Consider the following 27,518-nt stretch of genomic DNA (forward strand, 5'->3'; position numbering starts at 1 on the left):
GATTCTTCAGAAAGCACTTGATATCGTGATACCAGGGCTTGTCATCGACTACCAGTTCAGCAGCAAACACATACGCGGCCCTGTCAAGGCGCATCACATCGATCCTAGGAGCATGGTTCCAACGAATTACCTTGATCATGGAGGATAGAGTATCAAGTGCGTCTTCCATCTGGTTCTCATCACGAGGTATATGATACAATTTTACTGTTGTGAAGAAAGTCAAAAGTCTTCTCGTGTAATCTCTGTAGGGGACCAGAGTGGGCTGGAGAGTATTCCAATCACCATTCACTTGATTGATCACCAGAGCTGAATCTCCGAAGATGTCCAGAGTCTTGATTCTCAGATCAATGGCTTGCTCAATACCCAAGATACAGGCCTCGTACTCAGCTTCATTATTTGTGCACTCAAAAGTCAAACGAGCGGTGAAAGGTATGTGGGCACCTTTCGGAGTAGTAATAACAGCGCCAATTCCACTTCCTCTAGCATTGACAGCCCCATCAAACAACAAAGTCCACTTTTCGTTTGGATCAGGTCCCTCCTCAACAACTGGCTCTTCACAGTCTTTCATCTTGAGGAACATGATGTCTTCATCAGGGAATTCAAACTTCATTGGCTCATAATCATCAATCGGTTGCTCGGCAAGGTAGTCTGACAGAATACTCCCTTTGATGGCCTTCTGTGACGTATACTGGATATCATACTCTGTTAAAATCATCTGCCAACGGGCAACACGTCCGGTGAGAGTCGGCTTCTCAAAGATGTATTTCACTGGATCCATCTTAGAAATCAACAAGGTAGTATGGTTCAACATATACTGTCTCAGTCGGCGAGCAGCCCAGGCCAAAGCACAACAAGTTTTCTCAAGCTGCGAATATTTGATTTCACAGTCGGTAAACTTTTTGCTAAGGTAGTATATGGCATGCTCTTTTCGACCAGACTCGTCATGCTGTCCCAATACACACCCCATCGAGTTCTCGGTCACTGATAGGTACATTATCAGAGGTCTCCCAGGAACTGGAGGTATAAGGATCGGAGGTTTCTGTAGATACTCTTTTATCTTCTCGAAAGCCCTTTGACAATCTTCATTCCACCTGATAGCCTGATCTTTCCTCAGCACTTTCAAAATTGGCTCACACGTGGTTGTTAGGTGAGAGATGAACCTTGCAATGTAGTTCAACCTCCCTAAGAAACTACGGACTTGCTTCTCTGTTCTTGGCTCAGACATTTCCTGTATTGCTTTTACTTTGTCAGGATCCACCTCAATCCCTTTTCCGCTAACAATAAAACCCATCAATTTTCCCGATCTCACCCCGAAAGTGCACTTATTCGGATTAAGTCTCAGTTTGAATTTCCTCAAACGCTCAAACAGTTTCTGCAAATTCAACAAATGTTCTTCTTCTGTCTGAGATTTGGCAATCATATCGTCCACATAAACCTCGATTTCATGATGAATCATATCATGGAACAGAGTCACCATTGCTCGCTGATATGTTGCTCCGGCATTTTTCAGACCAAACGGCATCACCTTGTAGCAGAAGGTGCCCCATGGGGTTATGAAAGTTGTCTTTTCCATGTCTTCTGGTGCCATCTTGATTTGGTTATAGCCAGAAAAGCCATCCATGAAGGAGAATACCGAGAACTGAGCTGTATTATCCACCAAAACGTCGATGTGAGGTAATGGGAAATCATCTTTAGGGCTAGCTCTGTTCAGATCCCGGTAGTCGACACACATCCGTACCTTTCCGTCCTTCTTAGGTATTGGGATGATGTTTGCAACCCATGGCGGATAATTGGTGACTGCTAGAAACCATGCATCCAACTGCTTTTGCACTTCTTCCTTTATCTTGACAGCCATCTCTGGTCTTGTTCTTCTGAGCTTCTGCTTGACCGGAGGACAACCTTCTTTGAGAGGCAAGCGGTGTACCACGATGTCTGTGTCCAGCCCAGGCATGTCCTGATAAGACCAGGCGAAGATGTCAACTTATTCTTGCAGCAATTCAATCAGCCCTTTCTTCACATTGTCTTCTAAAGCAACCCCTATCTTGATTTCTCTCTTGGTGTCCTCGGTGCCGAGATTAATCACTTCAACAGACTCTTGATGCGGTTGAATAACCCTTTCCTCTTGTTTTAATAACCTGGTAAGCTCTTCAGGGAGTTCACAGTCTTCATCACCCTCTTCTTCAGCTTGAAAGATTGGATTTTCAAAGTCGAAACGAGCCATAGCAGAACCGTTATCAATAGGATCCGGTGTTGTGCATCTGCATGAGTGATGGTATGTGCTTATGAGTGTGAACAAGAAGTGAAAACTAAACAAAACATTGCCATTTTTTTTATTTTGAAAAACTGCAAAAATAGAAAGACAGGGAACGAAATATTTGAATGCAAAAAGACGTCCTTTATTTATGATAAAAATGCAATTGTCACATAGATGGGCCCTACAATGAGTCATTACGCCCTGGGCGGAACGTAAGACTTAGATATGCATGAATAAACAAAGAAAATTACTCTTCAAGAAGAGTGACTTGGATAATCTCTTCAGAAGACCAATTGTTGATGACTTCACCCGGGATCTTCGGACGCACCCAATTGTCAATGTCACAATCACTATCCCCATCTTCTTCGTCGACTGCAGAGACTTGACCATACTGAATGATGCCAGCACTGGAGAAAGTGATCGGCCCCTGAAGTGTTGTAGAAGTCAAAGCTGGCTGATATCCAATCCCGAACTTATCTTCTTTCACTGGTAATTCCAACAGACGCCCCCAACCGGGAGCAATACCTGAATCCATCACGGCTCGTGCCTGCTTAAAGGATGAGATAGAGGCACCCGCTTTAACCTCTTCCACAGACTCTTGGACAGACAAATCTTCAACCTGGAGGATACCTTTGTCGAGCAAGGCCTGAATACCCTGTTGTAGTTTCAAACAACCTCCACTCTGAGTGGCACAATCCAAACAACCCTTCCCACAACCGGGGAAGACATCGGCCTTCAGCAAGCATCCTTTGATATCCAACAATGGAGTCTTCAACTTCAACACATCCTTAATGGGCTTGGCTTTTCCCTCTATCATATTAACGTTCGCACCACCATGCTGGGGCATGGGATTGTTAACGACATTCGGAGCTGGTGCAAGGTCGATGGCCTTTGAATCTATGAGATCCTGAACTACGTGCTTAAAAGCTTTACAGTTCTCAATGTCATGGCCAGGTGCCCCAGAGTGGAAGCTACACCTAGCGTTGGCGTCGTAACCCACCGGAAGTCTACCAACAGGAGGAGCCAGAGTGCACAGTTGCACAAGCTGTAGTTGTTGAAGACTAGAAAGCATCTGAGCGTACGACATTGGAAGGGTGTCGAAACGCCGGTCCATCATCCTTTGCCTCTGTTGATAAGCGGGTCTGTTACCCGGTTGTTGCTGCTGTTGATACTGAGCTGGTTGACGTTGTGATTGTTGTTGTTGTAGTGGCGCTGCAGCTGGAATGGTCACAGCCGCAACATACGGTTGCTGATGATAATTCTGAAAATTATTCCTCCGGTTATCCGTGTTATGATAAGAAGATATGGCACTTGCATCCCCTTCTCTCCTCTTCTGTCCCTGAATGAACGGCTTCTTCACCCCTGATGAGGATCCAACTCCATTTTGGCTCTTATAGGTCTTTAGGTGATTCTCCACCCTTTCTCCGGTAGAGACCACATCAGCAAAGTTGGAAGCATTGCACCCCACCAGACGCTCCAGATAAGGTCCAGGCAGCGTATTCATGAACATGTTGGCCATTTCCTTTTCCAACATAGGAGGCTGAACACGGGAAGCTGTATCCCTCCAGCGTTGAGCGTATTCCCTGAAGCACTCATTGCTTTTAAGAGACAGATTCTGAAGTTGAGTTCTGTCCGGAGCCATGTCTGCATTATACTGGTACTGCTTCACGAAAGCCTCCGCCAAATCCCTCCAGCAACGGATGTGGGCTCTGTCCAGCCTCATATACCATTCCAAGGATGCCCCAGCCAGGCTGTCCTGGAAGAAGTACATAAGTAGCTTCTCGTCGTCAGAGTATGCAACCATTTTACGGAAATAGGCTTGCACGTGAGTTTTGGGGCAAGAGCTGCCATTGTATTTGTCAAATATCGGGACCTTGAATTTCGGTGGCACTCGCACACCTGGGACCAGCCCCAAGTCAGCAACATCTACTCCCAGAAGATTCTGTCCTTCCACTGCTTTCAACCTCTCTTCCAATCTTTTAAACATGGGGTCCATGCCAAAGTCTTCCTGAAGCAAAGGGAACTGATCATCCTGACCATCCTGAATGGGTTGTTGATCTAGGTTGATACGCGAGATCGGGATAGGCCCTGGTCCATTGGGACCATTAGCCTCTCCAGCTGGAGGATCAGCCAACGTCTCCGGTTGAGTAATAGGGGGATCCCTCTGTACCAACAATCTAAGCTCCTGCTGTCCTTGAGCCACCCCTTGAACCAAATCCATGAATTGATTCATGCGAATCTTCATCTCGGCGAGCTCTTCCTGTAGGCTTTCCATTACTCTCAGTTGGTTCCTCCGGGTACCGTATCGGTGAATGCCTGAGTCAGCTATCCTGCTAGTGGGACACCAAACAAACTGAGAACAATGTGGCGGTACCTGTTATGCAAGACATGCGGATGACTATGCAAATGCAATGACATGTTTATCAATTCCAAAAGGTATTCTACCTCCTTGATTCCAGTCTCACATTTGATAAACATCGTAAGAAGAAAACCCCGACTAGAATCAAGAAGAAGATTTAAACCCCCTTGAAAAGGATAAACATGTGTTAAATGATATGAATGCAAATGATGTGATGATGTGAATGCAATGCAGTGGTATGTCAATCAGGATTGCTATATCTGCTTGAACATCTGTCAGGTTGCACTGTCTGGAGAGAAATTAAGAGCACACCAAACAAAGGTCATGGGATGGATCATGTTATCCTTAATATCAACCACCCATTTTGGCGGATTATGGTTTACACCTTATCAACACCCGAGTTTCATTGATATTAAGGATACCTGATCGGATCAACCATGAATCAAGGGTTTGTCGCAAGTCACGAGCATGGAGTTTAGGTTAAGAACCACCCAAAAGGAGTGTACTAAGGTTTAAACCTGCCAAACATGTTCTACAAAAAGGTTCCCATAGTCATAATCCCATCTTTCGGATATTATTAGAGGAACGACTACTCGTATTCCAACAATATTCTCAAGAGAGACTCTTATGAGTGTAGTATCGCGTAACAATCGTATCAAATCTTACATTTGAACGACTTTCGCACTACGTCCTACGAATAGGCCAAGATGGGTTAGGTAAACTAAGGTCCTTGGCTTCTTAGGTCTATATTGGAACAAGTAATGTCTAACCACAACTTACTTATGTGACATTATTGATCTCAACATGACCTCCACCAAGTGAATGGGCTTGCAAGTCAACTCGCTAAGGAATACTCCACACAAGTTGACAGGACTATGCCATTCTCCTATCTTAAGTGCACTCGAGTTCGGGTATAGAACTCATCTCACAAAGATCACCAAGCAGCCATAGCCAACCAACAGATACAACAATGATATGTACACAATGTAATAAGGTAAAGCAGGTAAATAAATAACTGTACAAAAGCATGAACACCCAATAAACAAACAAACTACAAAAGCTAGGAGGGACTCGCTTAGGGAAGATGGACCAGCAAGAGGTCAACTTCTTAGGGTCCCCAGCAGAGTCGCCAGCTGTCGCAACCTGAAAAATACAGTGCGCGAAAAAAACAACCGGCGAAAGAAAAAGACAGAAGAGTCGCCACCGTGCGTTATTCATCCCAAAGGAGGGAAAGGAAACGCTCGAAGTAAACCTGAAAAAAGGAAAGGACAAGACGGGGTCTCGCAACCAAATCTTGGGTTCGGGAGTCGGTTATGCGAAGGGAAGGTATTAGCACCCCTACGCATCCATAGTACTCTACGGGATCCACTTTTGTAGTTTTTGTCTAAAGGGTGTCGGTTTACCTAACGTGTTTATTTACTAAAAAGGTTAAGAGAAATGACTCGCGTGGATGTTGCATCCACTGCATACGTATCTCATCTGAATATGAGAATCAGAGTCTTCGTAGCTCGGCTGACCTATGAGTTGGGGGATGTGTGCTCGCTAAGACATCGCGTCTTATGCCTACGTATCTCATCTGGAATGAGAATCAGAGCAAGCCGTAGTTCGGCTAACTATGGGGTTATGGATTGGGTTTTGGACGAACAACGTTACTACGCAATCTACCGGATGCTCGACCTTTGGAGACTTACTCGCCTGTAGTAGAAGGAGTAAACGTGTTGCTTTGGGTTTTAGGGTTTGGGATGCTCGAGGGCAAAAAGGCAGTCCTTGACGAAGGAACCGCGCTACATGTGAGGATATGAATACAAAACACAAAACATGTATCTCAAAGTAAAATGCCACCAAGGGGCTCAAACATTGCCTCCTATCGAGGTCTTCCAGCTAAGAAAGCGATAAAGTATGAGAAAGGGAAAAAATTACCACACGGATAAAGATCCGAAGCTATAGCAGTTAAAGGGGCAAGAAACCCTGAAATGTCTCCAGCTGGACCGTCAAAGGAAATCAGTCAACACGAATAATCAGAATAAAACTCCAGGGGGTATCCCACAAATAAAGTGGGAAACCACGCGAGTGTCTCTGCGAAAGCCATGTGAGCCCTCACAAAACTCGACAAAGGGTTAGAGTAGTAGGATGAAATCAAGAGAAAACAATGCCATGGAAACACAAAACAGGTTAGAATAAACAAAATAGGGTAACCCAGAGTTGCCCCTAAATCAAAATGTAACCACATGAATAATTCCATCAAAATTCACAAAAGGCTCACAAAAAGGTATCAAATTCACCCATAATACCTCATACGTTTAGAGCATTCAAATAAAAGGCATAAAGATGATGGATATAGGGCAAACCTGATTGGAGAGCTTGATTGAGTTGCGCCCGTGAGGTTTACAAGTTGAGTTCCTTTCAGGGTTTGGAGGTTGCTCTGAACTCTGTTGGCTTTTCTCTCACTATCTTTTCCTCAGGGTTTTGCTTCTCTTCCTTCTTTCTCCAGTGAATCTCCCAGTGTAACTCCAAGTGTAACTCCAAGTGTGTTTTCCTCTACTGAAACTTCAGTATTTATAGACTGATTTTCGTGGGTAATGGGCTCAAATGAGGGAGACCCAAGTCCAAAATAATTTGTTATATTTTATTTATTTATTTTATTTATTTATTTAATTAATTAATTAATTAACTAATTAATTAATTAAATTATTATTATTATTATTTTATTTTTTTTCGTTTGTTTTCGTTTTTTTTTTTTTTTTTCGTTTTTTCGTTTTTTTTTTTTTTTTTCAGGAAAAATGAAGGGTAAATTTTGGGGTATTACAGTACCAGAATGCTTTGTCATATTTAATGACGCAATCAGTACCAGAAGCTTCTAAGCCTATTTCCTCCTCTAGTTTTGACATTTTTTGTTTCAAAGGAAATTTTTTACTTTCTAAAGAAAATACTTTTTCATTTAGAGAGGAAATATCTTTCTCAAGCTCACTGCGAGTTTCAGAGGCAACTATTTGGACTTATTTAAGGTCCTCGTATTTAATCTGAAGACTCTGGTACTTTTCCAACATTTCAGAGAGACATGATTCAATATCAGAACGAGATAGGTTAGAAAATACCTCTTCAGAATCGGAGTCTGATTCTGATAATACCTTGTCGTCTGGTTCTTTAGAACCTTCAGGATCACCTGTAGTTTCCATCAATGCAACGTTAGCTTTTACTTCGTCAGAATCTTCTTCTTCGGATTCTTAGTCATCCCATGTAGCCATCATCCCCTTCTTGCCTTTAGAAAAATTCTTCTTAGGCCTTCTGTCCTTTTTCAGCTTAGGAAAGTCATTTTTGTAGTGGCCTGGCTCCTTGCATTAAAAGCAGATAACTTCTTTTCCAGAACCTTGCTTCTTCTGTCCAAACAAAGAACCAAAGTGACCAGTAGTCCTTCTGGCTCCTCTAAACTTTCCTTGACCATTTTGCTTGTGTTTCCAGAGTCTGTTGACTCTCTTAGAAATTAGAGACATCTCATCATCGTCTTCTGAGTCTTCATAAGATCCTTCTGATTCTTCCTTAGCTTGATAAGCTCTTGTCTTCCCAAGCTTAGACTTTAGAGCAACAGATTTACCTCACTTTTGAGGTTCTTCAAGACTGATACTGTTTAGGTCCTTTTCCAACTTCAAAGAAGTTACCATAGGTCTCCATTTTAGGAATACTTCTGGTAATCTTCTTGACATGGTCAGCTGTAGAGTATCCTTTGTCCAAAACTTTCGGTCCAGATCAACTCTACTGCATTTCCTTTGAAGCTCTATGCAAGAATCAATGGTTGAAACCTTTTGAATTTGCCTCAATTTCCAAATTCCATCTTCATGAGAATACACATGAACTGCATGATTTCTTGATAAATTGCAACAAATGAATGATGATTCTTGAACAGTGAGGCATGAGGATCAAGAATATGTGAAGATCTTTGAGAATTATATGGAGAAAATAAAGATTCGAAGAGAGAGAAAGTTGAGAGAGTTCTTGAATTTTCATATCTGAAAAGTTAGTTATGGTAGTTATGGCTAGGGTTTTGGTATTTATACTTCATGCTAATGATGCTGAAAACCAATTTATCCATTTGCTAATCATGATTAATGAGATATGAAGCACTTTGCAAAAAATGAATAATGAGTTATCATGGCCATAATACACGTGAGTTTTCCCATGCAAAGGCTTCAATTCACTTATGAGCAACCAAAGGCCAACATTGGAATGTTATTTTGCTTGTATCATAAGCCAAAAAGGAATGGTGAAAATTCACTTCAAAATGAACATGTGTGAAATAATGAGCATACAAGCCTCCCTCATGCATGGCAAAGGCACATTTGAGATGTCTTGAACATGAGAAACAGTTTTCCAAAAGAATGAACCAATTTGAAGCATTATATCAAAAGTTATGCCATTTTGAATTTCCATGCACCCTTTGTGATCAAATGACCATAACTCCTCAACCATTCATCATATGAACATGAATTAGGACTTTTTGGAAAGGGGAGACAAAGATCTACAACTTTCATGTTCACCAAAAATCCATTTGAAACATCCTTGATATTGAAAAGTCAAGTTGAATGTGGACCAAAAACTTGCCAAATTTGGAAACTTTGAATTATAGGTCACTTTCCATTTTTGGTAACTTTTGCCATGACCTTTGAATCTTCAAGATGGATGCTTAGAACGATAAATGGACCCCTTTTGAACATGATTGAGGTGTCTCAACTCATTTCCCCACCTCATAGCCCTCAGTTGCCTGCACAGTTGACTTTTTGGGCCTTAGATGACCTTGAAATGTCCTGATCAGCTTGAGCCTCCACCACTTGGGGAAATTGCTCAAAAATGAAACCCTAGCTTATGTAAGCTCCTTATGACAATCATGTGATCCTCATCCCAAGAAAATACCTCATCTCTTTGAGAAGCCCTGGTTGGAAGAATTGCATTGATTAGGGTTAACTAGAGGTCACAACCCTAATCCAAAGGAACTTGAGAATCAACTATGAAACCCTTGATGCTGATAAAACCATGATGATGATGATATATCCTTGCAAACAAGATGATACTCAATACCTTTGAAGAATCAAGAAACCCTAACTGAAGCCCATGCCCTCAGATGGTTGATCATCAATTCATAGAGACCCTCAGGCTTGAATCATGTAAGTTCTCCATCTTTTGAAAAGTCCTTGGAGGATGACCTTCTCATTTCACATGAGATTCAAAATGCAATGCCTAATGCCCTAAAATATGAAATGCAATGTGTCAAACTAGTCTCAAGAAGAGGAGGGCAAATTTTGAGGTGTTACACTTGGCATTCTCCTTACCCCTCTTTCATTGGTTTTATTTGGGGAGAGATCACCAAGCACTATGTGATTGTATCGTACTTGTATATTATCATTTTTACTAATTAAAACACCAAAAATATGTCTTTGTATTTGTCTAACCCCTTTGTAGGTAGAGCATGATCCCCATTGATCTATCAAGTTCACATCTAGGGTTTAAGACCCTCGTGGCTAAAAGTACAATCAAGGATTGATCCACAATGTCTCAAAGCATCATATATGAGTCCCAATGATCTCTACATGTTATATTGATCAAGTATTCTTCAAGAGTTTGGAGGTGATTTTCCTTGGAAACCCTAGTTTGACTGGGTATCTTAAGTAACTTCTCCAACAAGCTATCTCACCAATTGATCAAACTTCTCAAGGTACATTTTAAAATTCATGATCTTATGCATATATGATCTACCATGAGCCTAGAAAGTCAAGAGAATTTGAGGTTAGCAAGTTGCTTGATGGTGGCTACCATAACTCTATCATTCTAAATCCATATAACATGAAATTGATGACCATTTTGAAGGTCTTTGAAATAGATACAACTTTGATGAAGACACTTTTCTCATTTAGAGCTCACATAAAAAGTTAGGTAAGGTGGAATATTGAGATATATGACTTAACACTTAGAAAAAATTTCAACATGATGAAATTTCCAAACTTCCACCTCAAAATTCACCATGATCCAAGTTCTAATTGAAAAAGTGTCCAACATCAAAGTTGTTCCCCTTGATCTAAGCTTTCCAAAGAACCCTATTTCATGCATTTTGAATGAGGTTTTCTAGGGCTGAGCATGGTCTTAATAGGTCTGCATCATTGGAGAAAATCAAATTTCCAAAACTCCATTTCACTTTGCCTTGCCATTCAAGCATGATTTGAACTTCAGTACAGTTACAATTGGATCATAATAGATTGTTTCATAGGCTTGTACATGCCCATGCAAGCTTGTGCATCACATTGCCAAATTTTGTAAATTTTCAAGTGTGCAATTATCAATCCCAAATGCTATAGACACAAGGCCTCTGAGCTCATTTCAAGGACCCCTTGCGCACCAGCTTTGCCCCCCAATTGAAACCCTCACAATTCAAAGGAAAACCTGAGAATTTTCAACATGAAAATTGAGTTTGAATCTTACTGTTTGGAGATTCAAAAACTCCAGGATCCAAAGCTTTGTACCATTGTCAAACCACTTCTGCAAGCTCCTCGAGTGTGACCAAGTCAAGTTTGAAGCAAGCAAGATCCATTTCTGCATAGCATTGAAGGTAATTTTCAGAAATCTTATTCTCTTCGATTCTCACTCAATTCTCATAAATTTTTGACACAAAAAAGGCATAGCATTCTAGTTAGTGAGATCGTAAGTCTCCCCTCTTTCATGGTATTGTGTGGAAACTTGGCCTTTTTTCCTTCCTTTGGAAGATGTCTTGGTTCAAGGATCCATGCTTCTGATAAGTGGGTTGAGTGTTCTCCAAAGAATGACTTAAAATGAAAAGCAAAAGCAAAAACAATACTAACTTCTAATTCATTAACAACTAACATTTAATTTCAAGCCATTTACTTTTAATGCACTTTAATTTTTAAGCTTTATTTATTTTCCATTATTCATACCATTCTAATTGTTTATATTAATACCTTTTCACTTTGTCCACTTGGACCATATTGTGTGATTATATTTTGTTTGTGTTTATTTTGTTTGTCTGTGTGGTCTTTGACCATTAATGTACATATTAAGAAACAAAAACCCTAAAAAACTATTGTGTGTACTGTTGGTTTGATCTTGGACAATTGGACTTAGAATCTAGGCAACATCCTTATGCAAAAGGACTTGGCCAATGCCAATTTTTCATGTAACCAAGTGCTTGCAGTTTGAAACTTCATCAGATACATCATTGAAGATCCATCTGAGTTCATCTGCAACATGATCATTGTGAAGCTGTTATTTTGAACCTATGACTTGTGGAATTCATCTACTACATGGGCAAATTTGAAGAAGATCATGGAGTGGCTAAAGCTTGGATGTGGCTATCTTTATTTGATGCCTTGCTCTTCAAATTAATATTGTATGCATTTTTTGTTGCTTGATTCTAATATCCAAGGGAATTTGGGGTTTCTATATGACATTCTTGCCTATTGGATTGCAGCCCATTGGTCAGATCTTTTCAACTCTTAACTTTTAAATTTATGCTTAGGATTAGTCTTTTCATCTCCTCCCCACTTCTTTAATTTAAAATCCTCTCCCTCATTTTTTTAAAAAAGTCTTCTTTGCTTGTACTAGTTTTTTTTTGTTCAACTTTGACCACTTTGCAAACTAGAAACTTTGGCCTTATGCCATTGCATTCTCAAACTTCTTTTCTTAAATCAAACTTGTAAATAAACTTAACTATACTTGACTTAAAATTTTCAAAAGCCAAAAAGAACTAACTCATTCCAACCATTTTCTAGGCCCTCGTGCCTTTCAAACTTCATTTTTGATTAAAAACAGTGCATCCACTTTGAAATTTGTATCACGAACTACGAGGTTTTGATCCCTCATTTTATGTTGGTACGTAGGCATAAGTTCGAAGGTCTTGTCAAACACAAAAATATAATTAATGAATTCTTTTCTCATCCCCCCATTCTATTTGTTTGTAAACATCACCTTATACAAAATACATATCCACATAAGAAAGGGCTCTCTAGGAGTACCTAGGACACTTTGGGTGCTAACACCTTCCCTCTGTTACCAATAGTTCTAGAGCCAATGATCTTTCCTTTCTAGTTTCCTCTCAAACCAACGAAGCCTCCAGGCTTAAGTTCCAAATCTTGGAACATAGACCTTCTGCTCGTCATGTGTCGCGAGCATCCATTGTCCAGGTACCATGACTGGTGTTTCAGCTGAGCTATTAAGGATGTATGCAACATAAACTATTTTATCCTTAAGTACCCACTTTTTGGGTCCTCTCTTGTTAGTTTTCCCAGAGTTTCTTGCAACTTTAGGTCTTTTAGAAGAAGGATAATTATGGGGAATTTATGCATGATACTTAGGTTTCATAACTGAATTCTTATCCTTTGTATGTTTCTGCGTTTATGCAGAAATAACAAGCTCAGTGTCAGCAAGCACGAAATGCAGATAGAGAGGTTTTGGTTTTACCTTCTGTCTTTCGTCAGGTTTTATAGTGTATGTACAACCTAAACCTTTCTTTCCATTTCTGCTAACTTCATAGATCAAGGAAGCCATTTTGCTTCTATCTGTGCTTTTAGCTAGAAAGTACCAGAATGCTTTGTCATATTTAATGACGCAATCAGTACCAGAAGCTTCTAAGCCTATTTCCTCCTCTAGTTTTGACATTTTTTGTTTCAAAGGAAATTTTTTACTTTCTAAAGAAAATACTTTTTCATTTAGAGAGGAAATATCTTTCTCAAGCTCACTGCGAGTTTCAGAGGCAACTATTTGGACTTATTTAAGGTCCTCGTATTTAATCTGAAGACTCTGGTACTTTTCCAACATTTCAGAGAGACATGATTCAATATCAGAACGAGATAGGTTAGAAAATACCTCTTCAGAATCGGAGTCTGATTCTGATAATACCTTGTCTTCTAGTTCTTTAGAACCTTCAGGATCACCTGTAGTTTCCATCAATGCAATGTTGGCTTTTACTTCGTCAGAATATTCTTCTTCGGATTCTTAGTTATCCCATGTAGCCATCATCCCCTTCTTGCCTTTAGAAAAATTCTTCTTAGGCCTTCTGTCCTTTTTCAGCTTAGGAAAGTCATTTTTGTAGTGGCCTGGCTCCTTGCATTAAAAGCAGATAACTTCTTTTCCAGAACCTTGCTTCTTCTGTCCAAACAAAGAACCAAAGTGACCAGTAGTCCTTCTGGCTCCTCTAAACTTTCCTTGACCATTTTGCTTGTGTTTCCAGAGTCTGTTGACTCTCTTAGAAATTAGAGACATCTCATCATCGTCTTCTGAGTCTTCATAAGATCCTTCTGATTCTTCCTTAGCTTGATAAGCTCTTGTCTTCCCAAGCTTAGACTTTAGAGCAACAGATTTACCTCACTTTTGAGGTTCTTCGAGACTGGTACTGTTTAGGTCCTTTTCCAACTTCAAAGAAGTTACCATAGGTCTCCATTTTAGGAATACTTCTGGTAATCTTCTTGACATGGTCAGCTGTAGAGTATCCTTTGTCCAAAACTTTCAGTCCTGCAACAAGCATTTGAAACCATGAGATAATAGTCTCAATTGTTTCATCATCTTCCATTTTGAATGCCTCATATTTCTTGATTAAGGCCAAGGCTTTTGTCTCCTTTACTTGAGCATTCGCCTCCTTAGTCATCCTCAAATAGTCAAAAATGGATTTGGCAAAATCTCTATTTGTTATCTTCTCATACTCAGTATAAGAGATAGAATTTAGGAATATAGTTATGGCCTTATGATGATTTTTGAAATCTTTCTTCTATTGATCAGTCATAACACTTCTTGCTATAATATTTCCTTCAGCATTAATTGGGTGAACGTAGCCATCAACTACAAGATCTTAGAGATCAACATCGTAACCAAGAAAGAAGATTTTTATTCTATCTTTCTAATAATCAAATTTCTCACCATCAAATATTGGTGGTTTTGCACTGTAGTGATCTCTTTCATTATTGTTAACAACGTTAGCAGCTACCATTGTTTCTCACACAAATTGGATCGGTAATGAACACGGTGAGGTGTTAACAAATATTTTATCACAATCAGAACCGGAGCTCTGATACCAATTGAAAGTGTGAAAAACACAAGAAAGAGGTTTGAATTGGGTTTTACAAGCAAAAGATTTTTCCAAAATAAGACACCACTAATAAGATAATAACAAATAGATAAAAACACAAGTATTTTTATCCTGGTTCACTTGAAACTCAAAGCTACTTCAATCCATCCGCCAAGGTGATTTTTCCTTATAAACAAGGACTTAATCCACTATAATCAATAGATTACAATAATCACAAAGAATAACCTTCTTTGTCTTCTCAAGGATTCAACTATACCCAAGTCTCCTTAAGGACTCACAAAGAACAATCTTATTTGTCTTCTAAAGGATAACCTCCTCAAGGAATCAAACAAACCGTTTGAATAATTTTTGTGTGTTACAAGTTGCTTCTATACAAGAATATTTTACACAAATGATAAACAAAAGCTTAAAGAAAAATTGTGTACAAAAGAATGATAGTTTTTCATAAAGAAATAGACTTGTCAAAATATTGTGTCACCGGCGTTTTCTTCAAGTCTCCAAGTCTCACTTATATAGAATAAGAAGAAGACCGTTGAAGGGCAAATAGGGAAAACCTCAGAGAGAGAATGTCCATTATTGGATGGGAGAGGAGTGATATTGTGTACCGTCCTTTGCCCATAAAATCAGTGACAGGTGTGATGTATAGTATTGTCCTTGCCCACGAAATCAGGTAGTGGAAAGGATATTTGATTTGTACTATGTACTATTTGATCACGTTCCCATTTGATCGTATCTTCAAGTTCATTGGATTCTGATGAAAGTTGATGAAGCATCAAATGAAGAAACATAAAGCTGGATTCATAAATTTCAGAATCTTTGGTCAAAACCTTGACAGCGTCAATAGTCTGGCTTGAGATCTTTACTATCTTCAGAATCTTCAAAGTCTTTAGAATCTCCAGTCAGAACCTTGATAACTTCAATCGTCTGGCTTGAGATCTTCAGAATCTTCATCTATGTAACACAACTTTATAAGCTTGTCATTCTTCAGAAGTTTGGTGATCACAGTCACATCCAGAAGCATGAACTGAGAGAACATTGCAGTAGCAATATAGTGTCTCCTCATAAGCTTCTTAGGAGTGAATCAACACATAAGCAGAAAGATTATTGCAGCAACAATATTGAACATCTTTCAGAGCTTCTAATAGTTGGCGTAGAAGCGGATTTGGAACACATTGTTTAGAAACTGATGACGTTGCACGCCATATATTCAGAATTATAACTTGATGTTAAAGCTACACAATAAAAAACCATTAGGGTACCAAAATTGTTCTCACACAAATACAACATTGTTATCATCAAAACTCAAGGTATAGATGTATAACTAAATCTTGTTCTAACAAAGCCATATGAAGTTGTTTGAACCCATAGCACATAGACATGTGACTGACCAGTTGAGTGATGACAAATCGAGCCAGATGATCCTAATAGGATATCACGTAACTGGGGGATACAAACTATTTGATCCCTTGAGGAAGTAAGTTATGATCATTAGAGATGTGATCTTAGATGAGCTGAAGAAGTGGAATTAGAATAGCAATGTCAGGAAGGATTTAGTGAGAATCATATGTGATGAACCGGCTAGTGAAGCTGATAATGGAATTCGACAAGAAGGAGGTGAGGTTCAAGCAGGCACAAGAAAACCTCAAAAGATAAGAAACATACCTATAAGGTTGTAGGAATGTGTGATCATATAAGATGATGTGGTAATTGATGAAGGTGAGTTGGTACACTATAATTTCTATGTAGACACTGAGCCAATCAATGTAACTGAGGCATTGAAGGACTCGAAGTGGATGTAAGAAACGATGGAGGAACTAAAGTCCATAAAAGTGAACAAAACTTGGTCACTAGTCGAATTTTCACAAGAAAAGAAGGAAATTGATGTGAAGTGGGTGTACAAAGTGAAGCTGAATCCAAAAGGAGAAGTAACTAGAAACAAATCAAAACTTGTTGCCAAAGGATTTCTTCAGAGATAAGGAATCAACTTTGATGAAGTTTTTGCACCAGTTGCTAGGATCAAAACAACTAGGTTGGTTGTTGGCCTAGCAAACATGAAAAACTGATATATGTGTCGGATGGAAGTGAAATGTGCATTTCTCAATAGCCCCTTAAATGAAGAAGTCTATGTAGCACAACCAGACGATTTTGTGAAGCAAGACCACGAAAACAAGGTATACATGTTGCATAAAGTCCTGTGAACTCAAACAAGCTCCAAGAGCATGGAATAAGAAGATAAATGGCTTTCTAAGCAATAAGGAGTTTGTAAAGTGCACAACTGGGCATGTTGTATATGTTAGACGAATCAGGAGTGAATTTCTCATAATTTGTCTTTATGTTGATAACAAGGAGCTGCAAGAAAGATATCGAACACTTCGAAAGTGACATGAGCTGGGAATTTGAAATGTCTAACTTGAAAAATATCTCATATTTCACTGGTATCAAATTCTACAAGAGTAGTAGAGACTTGATGCTACACCAACGAAGATATGCAAGTGAGACACTTAAAAGATTTGAGATGAAGGATTGTAATGCAACTTCGACACCAGCTGAATCAAGATTGCAACTGACAAAGGATCCAAATATATATGAAGTCGATCCAACTTAGTATAAAAGACTCACTGGATCACTAAGATCTCTTTGTCAAACAAGACATGACCTAACATACAGTGTAAGCATGGTGAGTAGGTTAATGCAAAAGGATACCAAGAGAATACTAAGATATCTCAAAGGAACACTAGACTATGGCATTTTATTTTCTAGAGAAGATGAAGGAAAGAAATGCAAACTAGTAGGATACACCGACTCAAGTTGGTGTGGCGATGAGGACAGAAAATCAACAGTTAATTATGTGTTTAGGTTAGATGATGCACTAGTTGCTTGGAGCTTAAAAAAAGAATAAGTTTTATCTCTCCCATCATGTGAGACTGAGTACATAGTTGCCTTTCTTTGTGCATGTCAAGCATGGATGGTGAATATGATCGAACAGATTACAGGTGAAAATCATGGAGCAATGATGATGTTGATAACAAGTGCGCTATCAGTTTGACAAAGAATCTGATAGTACATGGAAGAAGAAAACACATTGAGATGAGATTTCATTATCTTATAGAGCAAGCAGAAAATGGAAAAATGAACTTGAAATACTATAGAATGAGAATTGGATTGCAGACATCTTGACAAAAGGATACCAAGAGAATACTAAGATATCTCAAAGGAACACTAGACTATGGCATTTTATTTTCTAGAGAAGATGAAGGAAAGAAATGCAAACTAGTGGGATACACCGACTCAAGTTGGTGTGGCGATGAGGATAGAAAATCAACAGTTAATTATGTGTTTAGGTTAGGTGATACACTAGTTGCTTGGAGCTTAAAAAAAGAATAAGTTTTATCTCTCCCATCATGTGAGACTGAGTACATAGTTGCCTTTCTTTGTGCATGTCAAGCATGGATGGTGAATATGATCGAACATATTATAGGTGAAAATCATGGAGCAATGATGATGTTGATAACAAGTGTGCTATCAATTTGACAAAGAACCTGATAGTACATGGAAGAAGAAAACACATTGAGATGAGATTTCATTATCTTATAGAGCAAGTAGAAAATGGAAAAATGAACTTGAAATACTATAGAATGAGAATTGGATTGCAGACATTTTGACAAAAGGATACCAAGATAATACTAAGATATCTCAAAGGAACACTAGACTATGGCATTTTATTTTCTGGAGAAGATGAAGGAAAGAAATGAAAACTAGTGGGATACACTGACTCAAGTTGGTGTGACGATGAGGATAGAAAATCAACAGTTGATTATGTGTTTATGTTAGGTGATGCACTAGTTACTTGGAGCTTAAAAAAAGAATAAGTTTTATCTCTCCCATCATGTGAGACTGAGTACATAGTTGCCTTTCTTTGTGCATGTCAAGCATGGATGGTGAATATGATCGAACAGATTACAGGTGAAATCCATGGAGCAATGATAATGTTGATAACAAGTGTGCTATCAGTTTGACAAAGAATCTGATAGTACATGGAAGAAAAAAACACATTGAGATGAGATTTCATTATCTTATAGAGCAAGTAAAAAATGGAAAAATGAACTTGAAATACTATAGAATGAGAATTGGATTGCAGACATCTTGACAAAAGGATACCAAGAGAATACTAAGATATCTCAAAGGAACACTAGACTATGGCATTTTAATTTCTAGAGAAGATGAAGGAAAGAAATGAAAACTAGTGGGATACACCGACTCAAGTTGGTGTGGCGATGAGGATAGAAAATCAACAGTTGATTATGTGTTTATGTTAGGTGATGCACTAGTTACTTGGAGCTTAAAAAAAGAATAAGTTTTATCTCTCCCATCATGTGAGACTGAGTACATAGTTGCCTTTCTTTGTGCATGTCAAGCATAGATGGAGAATATGATCGAACAGATTACAGGTGAAACCCATGGAGCAATGATGATGTTGATAACAAGTGTGCTATCAATTTGACAAAGAATTTGATAGTACATGGAAGAAAAAAACACATTGAGATGAGATTTCATTATCTTATAGAGCAAGTAGAAAATGGAAAAATGAACTTGAAATACTATAGAATGAGAATTGGATTGCAGACATCTTGACAAAAGGATACCAAGAGAATACTAAGATATCTCAAAGGAACACTAGACTATGGCATTTTATTTTCTGGAGAAGATGAAGGAAAGAAATGAAAACTAGTGGGATACACCGACTCAAGTTGGTGTGGCGATGAGGATAGAAAATCAACAGTTGATTATGTATTTATGTTAGGTGATGCACTAGTTACTTGGAGCTTAAAAAAAGAATAAGTTTTATCTCTCCCATCATGTGAGACTGAGTACATAGTTGCCTTTCTTTGTGCATGTCAAGCATGGATGGTGAATATGATCGAACAAATTATAGGTGAAACCCATGGAGCAATGATGATGTTGATAACAAGTGTGCTATCAGTTTAACAAAGAATCTGATAGTACATGGAAGGAAAAAACACATTGAAATGAGATTTCATTATCTTATAGAGCAAGTAGAAAATGGAAAAATGAACTTGAAATACTGCAAATGAGAATCAGATTGCAGACATCTTGACAAAAGTTGTGCAGGTGGAGTTATTCAAAAGATTGAGAATTATGATGAATATAGATACCTTAGACACAATGAATTGGATAATGTGTTAAATATATGATTATTTGTTGTTAGAACTCGATTGAGTCAAAGCAACATGTATTCAACATATTCGAAGTCAAAAGTAGTCGTTAGAGTAGTAGTCGACTATTAGTTTGTAATAATGGAATCTACATGTCTTCGAAAACAAATCAAATAGTCTCAGTATTAAAATTTGCATTAAGTCGAAACGAGATATTTTTGAAAACTACTTAGGAAAAACTTTTATACTTGTAACTAGTTAAATCAATTCAATTCTGTACAGTTTTTTTCTTTCTCCCAAAATCTAAATTTTCTGTCTTCTTTTTAAAATTATCTTCTCTCAAAATTATTATGATCGTCTTGTGAAGAATGAAAAACGAAAAATCTTAAATCAATCGATTTCAACATTCTTATACCAATTTATTGGAATAGCTTTACAATGAAATTAGGCTAAAGAATGTCTATTGAATTGATCCGAACGTGTTACAAAGAATAGAGTTATCAAAGAATTAACTAACTAACAAAATTTTTAAAGTGCAACACAATTAAGCTGTCACTTTACAATTGAATACTTTATTTTATTATAATTATTTATTTAGTTATTAAAATTTTGAATATTATAATACATTTTGTTATATATAAATGTAGCCAACCCAACATTTTTGAAGTGGGGTAATGAAGAAGTCTCCTTGAGAATATGTTGAAAATCACATGCCTCACCTTACTTGTGATATCATATACTCTCCCAAGTTTAACGATTTAATTTTTTTCCAATTTATTTAGTTTTAGAATAAAATTTTAAATTTTACTACATTTTAAAAAAAATCAATTAACTGAAAGCAAATAAAAAAATTCTAAGAAAAGAAAGCAACACAATGCAGTTATTAACATAACATTTCCCCTTTAATCATATAACAGTAACACATTCTTTGAACTATCCACAATAGTAAATATAACATAATCAAAATCCCAACACTTACAACAAAACACACGTTTAAACAGGATACAAAAATTACATAAACATAAAACTATAATATTTCACACAAGAAACAAAAACGCATTCTTCAATTAGCTGATTCCTGAAGTCTTCTTTCACCACTTCCTGCAAAATCAAACTCACACTTTCATACCTCTAAACTTTGCATTTTGCATGCATGAATCAATCATAATTCAAGTATTGAAACCAAAAAAGCATTACTAATACTAACCTTGAGTTGCTTCTTTCTCACCTGGTTTCCCAAACCAAGACTCAACAGTATCCTTAACCATATCAACCATACCCTTGCCTAACTCTCCTTTTATCTCATCATCCCAACCTCCTAACCTCTTCTTCACCTCTTCACTCTCAGTCACCTTTCCCCTAACTGCTTTTCTCCTACCCTCATCAACATCATCATCATCTCTCTTATGAACAGCATCAGATACTACTTTCCTCACATCCTTACCTTCTCTTTTATCATCATCATCATTAAGATCTTTCACGGTTTTATCTACACTTTTTTTATACAAACCCTCAGAAATTTTCTCAGAAAGTGCTCGATCTTCTTCACCAGGTATTAGCTTTTCAGATACATAGTCTTTTACGGACACCCCTTTATCCTGTTCTACAACCCCACTTCCTCTTTCAAGTTTTCCAGAAACTGGAGATAACTTCTCTGTCAAGGAAACTGCAATTCTGTTTCCATATTCTGCAGGTGACACTTCAGTAGAAGAATCTCTCTCCGTTTCGCCGAAGCCGAGCTTTGAGGCTACTTTGTTTTTAGCCGATGCAGCTTTATCTACTATTGCAGACGTTGCAGAAGAGATTTTCTCTGTATAACTGCGCTGGTTCTGGTTCGATGGAGTTACAACAGTTTCTCCTTTTTCACCATATCCAAGCTTAGATGCCAGGTTATCTTTAGCAGTGGCGACTTTATCTGTGACTGCAGATGTTGCAGATGATATTTTCTCTGTATAACTACTCTGGTTTGATGGTGCTTCACCAGTATCTGTTTCTCCTTTTTCACCATATCCAAGCTTCGAAGCAACCATATCTTTAGCGGTGGCCACTTTATCTGCTGCTGCAGATGTTGCAGATGATATTTTCTCTGTATAACTGCTCTGGTTTGATGGTGTTTCACCGGTTGTTGTCTCTCCTTTTTCACCATACCCAAGCTTCCAAGCGACCATGTCTTTAGCAGCGGCAGCTTTGTCAGCTGCTACAGATGTTGCAGATGATATTTTATCTGTAAGACTGGTCTGGTTCGATGGTGTTTCACCACTTGTTGTTTCTCCTTTTTCACCATATCCAAGCTTGGAAGCAACCATGTCTTTAGCAGTGGTGGCTTTGTCAGCGGCTGCAGATGAGATTTTATCTGCATAACTGGTCTGATTTGACTCATCGATTGTTGTTTGTGTTGTTTCGTTCTCATCACCACCGTATCCAAGCTTTGAAGCAACAGCATTTCTAGCACTGGTGGCTTTGTCAGCAATGGTAGAAGCTGCAGAATACATTTTGTCGGTGTAGCTGTCATTGCTTTGGTTTGATGAGGTCTCCGTTGTAGAAAACTGTGGTGTAAACCGTTCACGGCCTCCAGGTGAAGGGTATTCAGTTCTCATGGCACTGAGATGTGGTGGAGAATGGTGCTCGGTTGGTAACTCTGCTCTAAACTGATCGTTGCTTCTAGCTGAAGTGTATTGAGTTCTCATGGCACTGATATGTGGTGGGGAATGGTGCTCAGTTGGTAAATCTGCTCTAAACTGATTGTGACTTCCAGCTGAAGGGTATTGAGTTCTCATGGCACTGATATGTGGTGGGGAATGGTGCTCGGTTGGTAAATCTGCTCTAAACTGATCATGGCTTCCAGCTGAAGGGTATTGAGTTCTCATGGCACTTAGATGTGGTGGAGAATGGTGCTCAGTTGGTAACTCTGGGCGAAGCTGATCATGGCTTCCAGAAGATGAGTATTGAGTCTTTATTTCACTTGAATGCTGTGGTAAGGTTGTAACAGATTGGTGTTGAAGTTTAGGTTCAGTTACAATAGAATATTGTGGCAAAGATTGTCCATGACTTGTGTTAAAAGGGTGTTGTGGTATATGTTCAGTTGGTAACTCTGGTTTAAATTGAACATGGCTACCAGCTGAAGAGTACCCAGATTCTCCTGCACCAGAATATGGTGGCAGATGTGTGTCATGGATTGTGGCAGAAGAGTGTTGAGGTTTAGGCTCATATGCTAAATCATGACTTGTAGCAGAATGGTACCGAGATTCCGGTGGTAGATATTGGTCATGGCCTGTGACAGGTAGCAAGTTTGATGTAGTTTTTGTTGCATTGGAGTATTGAGGTAAATTTTGGTCATGACTTGTTTCAAAATGGTGTTGAGGTTTATGTTCAGTTGGTAGTAACGGTGTTGTGAAATGATCATGGCTTGTAACAGAAGAAGGATATTGAGTCTTAGTTACATTTGAGAAATGTGGGAAGTTTTGGTCATGATGGATGATATTAGGGTGTTGAGTTTGCGCTGAAGTGTTAAAAACTGGTGTGAATTGATCATGGTTTTTGGGGTATTGAGTTTTGATTTCAGAAGATAGTTGTGGTAAACTTTGATCATGTGCTATAGTTGATGATGGATAAGGTGTTTTGGTTTCTGTAGAAAGCTGTGGTGGAAATTGGTTGTGAATTCCAACACAAGGTGAAGGGTATTGTGTTTCACATATTGTTGCAAGAGTTTTTGGCTCATTTTGTTTAGTCATTCTGTCCATAGATTTTTCAATTGGACTAATATCAATTTCTGCACCACCTATTACCAAATTAGTCATAAACAAAACATTAGAAAACTTGATCAAGATAAAATTGTTACTAATCACCATTAAATTAATTAATTACCTGTCCCAGTTGGATCAGGGACCTTGGTTTGATAATTAGCTGGAACATATGCTTCAAATCTACTTCCTGGTGCATGAGGATCTTCCTCCAAATTAACCTTAGATATCATTGTTCTCTGTTCCTTAAGAAATGTTCTATCTGGCTCATGGTGATGATATTCTTCTCCCATAATATTTGTTCCTCCAAAATTCACTCCTTGCACTTGTGGTGTCACATTTCTAACTGTGACACTATCGTAAACTGCAAAGAGAAACATAGTTCTAAAACATTATGTAGAAAAATAAAGAACTTAACAAGTAACAAATGATGAACAATTTACTTGGTGCTCCATGAATTTCTGGGTCTTGATCATCCTCATCATCTTCCTGATCCAGGTCATGATCATCAGGAATATGTTGCTTTTCATACTGATATTGATCATGATCATGACCGTGACCATGTTCATGATCATCATGATGACCATGCTTTGGTTTTGTGATTGTGTCCTTAATTTTCTTAGCCTTTGCCTTCACTTTCTTGAGAACTGATTTCTTCTCATGCTCATCATGAGGAGGTTCATCTTGCATTGCTCTAGAGTCCATGATTGAATGAAAAAGTAATTGTAACAACTTTTTTTCTACTCAAGAAATTGTGTTAACTTAATAATTCTATTTGAGTTACACAGAGAATATTAAAGGGTTTATAGAGAAAAGAACAAAAGAATTTTGTACTGTGTTTTGCCACCTTTGCATGGTTGTGGCCTCTCAGAATAATGACACGTATGATGTAGTTAAATATGTTTTTTATCATTTGACACGTGTTGGATAGTTTTATTTACGTGTCTAGTTCTCATATATCATGTCTATATATAATGTCAAACTTTCGAAATAGGAACAAAATAACATGCTTCAAATAGAATTATAATTTGTTAATAAATGCTTGTAAATTTTTTATTTTTTCTTTGTGAATCTAGAAGCTAAGGAAAGTATACAAAGTATAATTTGTTTTCCAAATGGATATGATCAATCATGTGATTTGTGATACCACAAATGTCTAGATAGTTTGGTTATGTCTTAAACTGAATATTTGGGTGCCCAATGTAATGAAAGAGTGAATCTTTAATTATCAGTTAACAAAAGTTTAATGAAGTTGAGTAGTCAGAAATTTGAAGTGGCGTCAATTAACTTATTAATATGTAGTAACGGATATGGATTATTCGGATATGTTTTATTGAGATTAACTTATTAATATGTAGTAACGGATATGGATCATTCAGATATGTTTTATTGAGATCGGTAAAATACATGTACATACGTTATTTTATTGATTTCTTTTTTACCATGATCATATTGGATAGTCATGTGGGATATTTTATCTCTGGCATGAATTCAGACTTCAATAGTTTATCCACCTCCTTGGTGATTGCTTTCTTTTTCTCTTTTCCATTATTTCGCTTTCTCTGCATAACCGTTTTCGATGTTAGGTCTAAATAAAATTGATGGTATACGACATTTGGGTCAATCCTGGGCATGTCTGATGGTTTCCATGCGAACAGGCCGACATTGTCTCTTAGTGCCCTGATGATTTCCGTTGCCTCCTCCTGGAATTAGCCCCGAGCCTATTTGTGTAAGCTGAAATTCCTCGGCTCCAATTTATACTTTTTTAACTCTCCGATTAGGGTCAAACTATCTCCTGTGAAATCTTCTCTAGGATCGAGGTCCACATGGTTCACCTTCAAGGAATCTTCCAAGATAGATGGCTCTTGCTAGAACTTTCTTTTTTAACTTCAAACTATCTTTATAACATTTCCTAACTATGCCCTGGTCATCTTTGACTATTCCTACTTATCCATCCTCCAATGGTTATTGGCTAGGTAAAGAGTGGATAACACAACTTCCAAAGTGTTGAATGTCGGCCTTCCGATGATAATGTTGTAGGGTGATGAAGTGTTCATTATTATCTTACTCTGATGCTTTTTTTGCATTGCTTCTGTAGCGGTGTATTCGTTATCATTAGAGATATTGACTAAATCCAAGGTAAATCATACAAAGTCGAGTCGCCACCGCACTTCTATTTATCCAAAGGAATGGTTAGAAAGCGAACAAAAACCTAAAAGTTTTACAAATAAAACTAGTAAAAGAAACAGAGATCTGGATAAGGGGGTTGGTTATGCAATGAGAAGGTGTTAGGCACCCAAAACATCCTAGGTACTCCTAGGGAGCCCTTTTCACGCTTTGTTGCAAAGGTTATTGTTTGTGAAATTTTATTTGTGCAAACATGATTGAAGAGATGAGGAAAGAATATACAAGTTTATTTACATTTTTGTGTTTGGATGGATGAACCCATTGCCTACGTACCCTCTTGTAAAAGATTAGGATCAAAACCTCGTAGTTCGGGTAAAAAATTTCAAAACAAATGAGTGGATTGATTGGTCCAAAAGCCTTAAGGTCTTTTGTTATCAAAGGGAGAAAACTCAACCTGAAAAACCACAAGTCCACCATGTGAGGATAGCTTCAACATGCTAGTGAGGGGTTAACCTTATAATAAGCATGGAAGGCTCATTGTCCATCACTAAGGACAAAGGCGAGTATTATATCTACCACAAGGATAACTCAAACCTAATAGCTAAAGGTTATGAAAATTTTGATTAAGAAGTGGACATGAAACCACAAAAGAATTTGAATGGGTTATATTTACCAATTAGAAGTATATACAAAATGGTCAAAGTTGACTTAAAGATTCAATTCACAATGAGTGTTATGAAAAGAAAGTTTGAAAATCAAAAACATAAGGCTTAGGTTTCTAATGTTGAAAACAAGTCAAATGTTTGCACAAAAAGATTTTGGTTTAGGTTAAGATGGAGAAATGAAGGAAACAAAAAGGTGATGGATATGGAATAAAACCACACTAGGAGTTCCTCTCTTGAGATCATATAGATGATCCAAGTAAGTTCCCATCCTTTGGAATAAGCAAGCACAAGGCAAAAGCAATCACACAAGTCTCATAAGAGATCCTCAATAAAAGGAAACAGAATGCCAATACATGGACTTATATCCGACTCCCAACCATAAAAAGGAAACAGAATGTCAATATATGGACTTACACCCGACTCCTAACAACAAAACGGAAACAGAATGCCAATACATGGACTTATATCCGGCTCCCAACCACAAACAAATATCAAAAGCAAACACATCAAAAGCAAACATGCAAACAATCATCACACACTATATACATACAAGAGGCTAAAACAAAAAGGGTAGGCTTTAGTCAAGAGGGGTCATATCAACCTCGACAAACAATCCAAACTCTACAAGGGTAATATGTTAGCTCTTAACCACTAACATTGAGAGTTAGAGTGAAGTTGATCAAAGATGATGATGAGGATGAGACCTCATGCTCTTAACCCTGGCCTGGGTGAGCTCATGATAAAGAAAGTGTGGGGATCTAGAAAGTGAGATCCTATTCCACTTGACAGACACTGGACAAAGATCTTGGGTTCATGTTCAAAAGCATCAGCACGTAGTGCGAGCATAATGAACGACTCACTGAATAACGGGGGATTGGCTACTAATCCCTTTTATCCGTCAATTGCCTCAACTCTTGGAGGTCTTATCACGTAGCACATGCCTCATCTTGGAGGTCTTTGGCACATTTGTAAACAAACACAAACAGAGCCTCTTAAGGAGGACTTGCCAGCAAAATGCCTGCCAAAAAGGTGACAGGACTTCCAGACTACATGGAGTAAGAAGATAACTACCTAAGTGGTGTATCCACCACAATCCAAAGCTCAAGCAAGAGCTAAAAGCA

At 38.2% G+C, this 27,518-nt stretch overlaps 1 protein-coding gene across 1 annotated transcript; it reads right to left on the bottom strand.

The window, feature by feature from the left end:
- Positions 1 to 20,745: 20,745 nt before the first annotated feature.
- Positions 20,746 to 24,379, bottom strand: LOC127129732 (uncharacterized). The gene is made up of 4 exons (XM_051058864.1): positions 24,049 to 24,379; positions 23,730 to 23,969; positions 21,073 to 23,643; positions 20,746 to 20,966 (listed from the first exon to the last, which is right to left on the bottom strand). Exons 1-4 carry the CDS (start codon positions 24,308 to 24,310, stop codon positions 20,929 to 20,931), a joined length of 3,111 nt encoding a protein of 1,036 aa, XP_050914821.1. The 5' UTR covers positions 24,311 to 24,379; the 3' UTR covers positions 20,746 to 20,928.
- Between the last annotated feature and the right edge of the window lie 3,139 nt (positions 24,380 to 27,518).

This window comes from Lathyrus oleraceus, chromosome 1, assembly GCF_024323335.1.
Source record: "Lathyrus oleraceus cultivar Zhongwan6 chromosome 1, CAAS_Psat_ZW6_1.0, whole genome shotgun sequence".
Taxonomy (NCBI): domain Eukaryota; kingdom Viridiplantae; phylum Streptophyta; class Magnoliopsida; order Fabales; family Fabaceae; genus Lathyrus; species Lathyrus oleraceus.

Bases quoted from the DNA above. Each gene is read 5' to 3' on its own strand.
- LOC127129732 (XM_051058864.1), bottom strand. From the start codon at position 24,310: ATGGACTCTAGAGCAATGCAAGATGAACCTCCTCATGATGAGCATGAG. The intron at 23,970-24,048 runs GTAAATTGTTCA...TTCTCTTTGCAG, and splicing joins AGAAATTCATGGAGCACCAA to TTTACGATAGTGTCACAGTT. The intron at 20,967-21,072 runs GTTAGTATTAGT...TTGATTTTGCAG, and splicing joins TGAGAAAGAAGCAACTCAAG to GAAGTGGTGAAAGAAGACTT.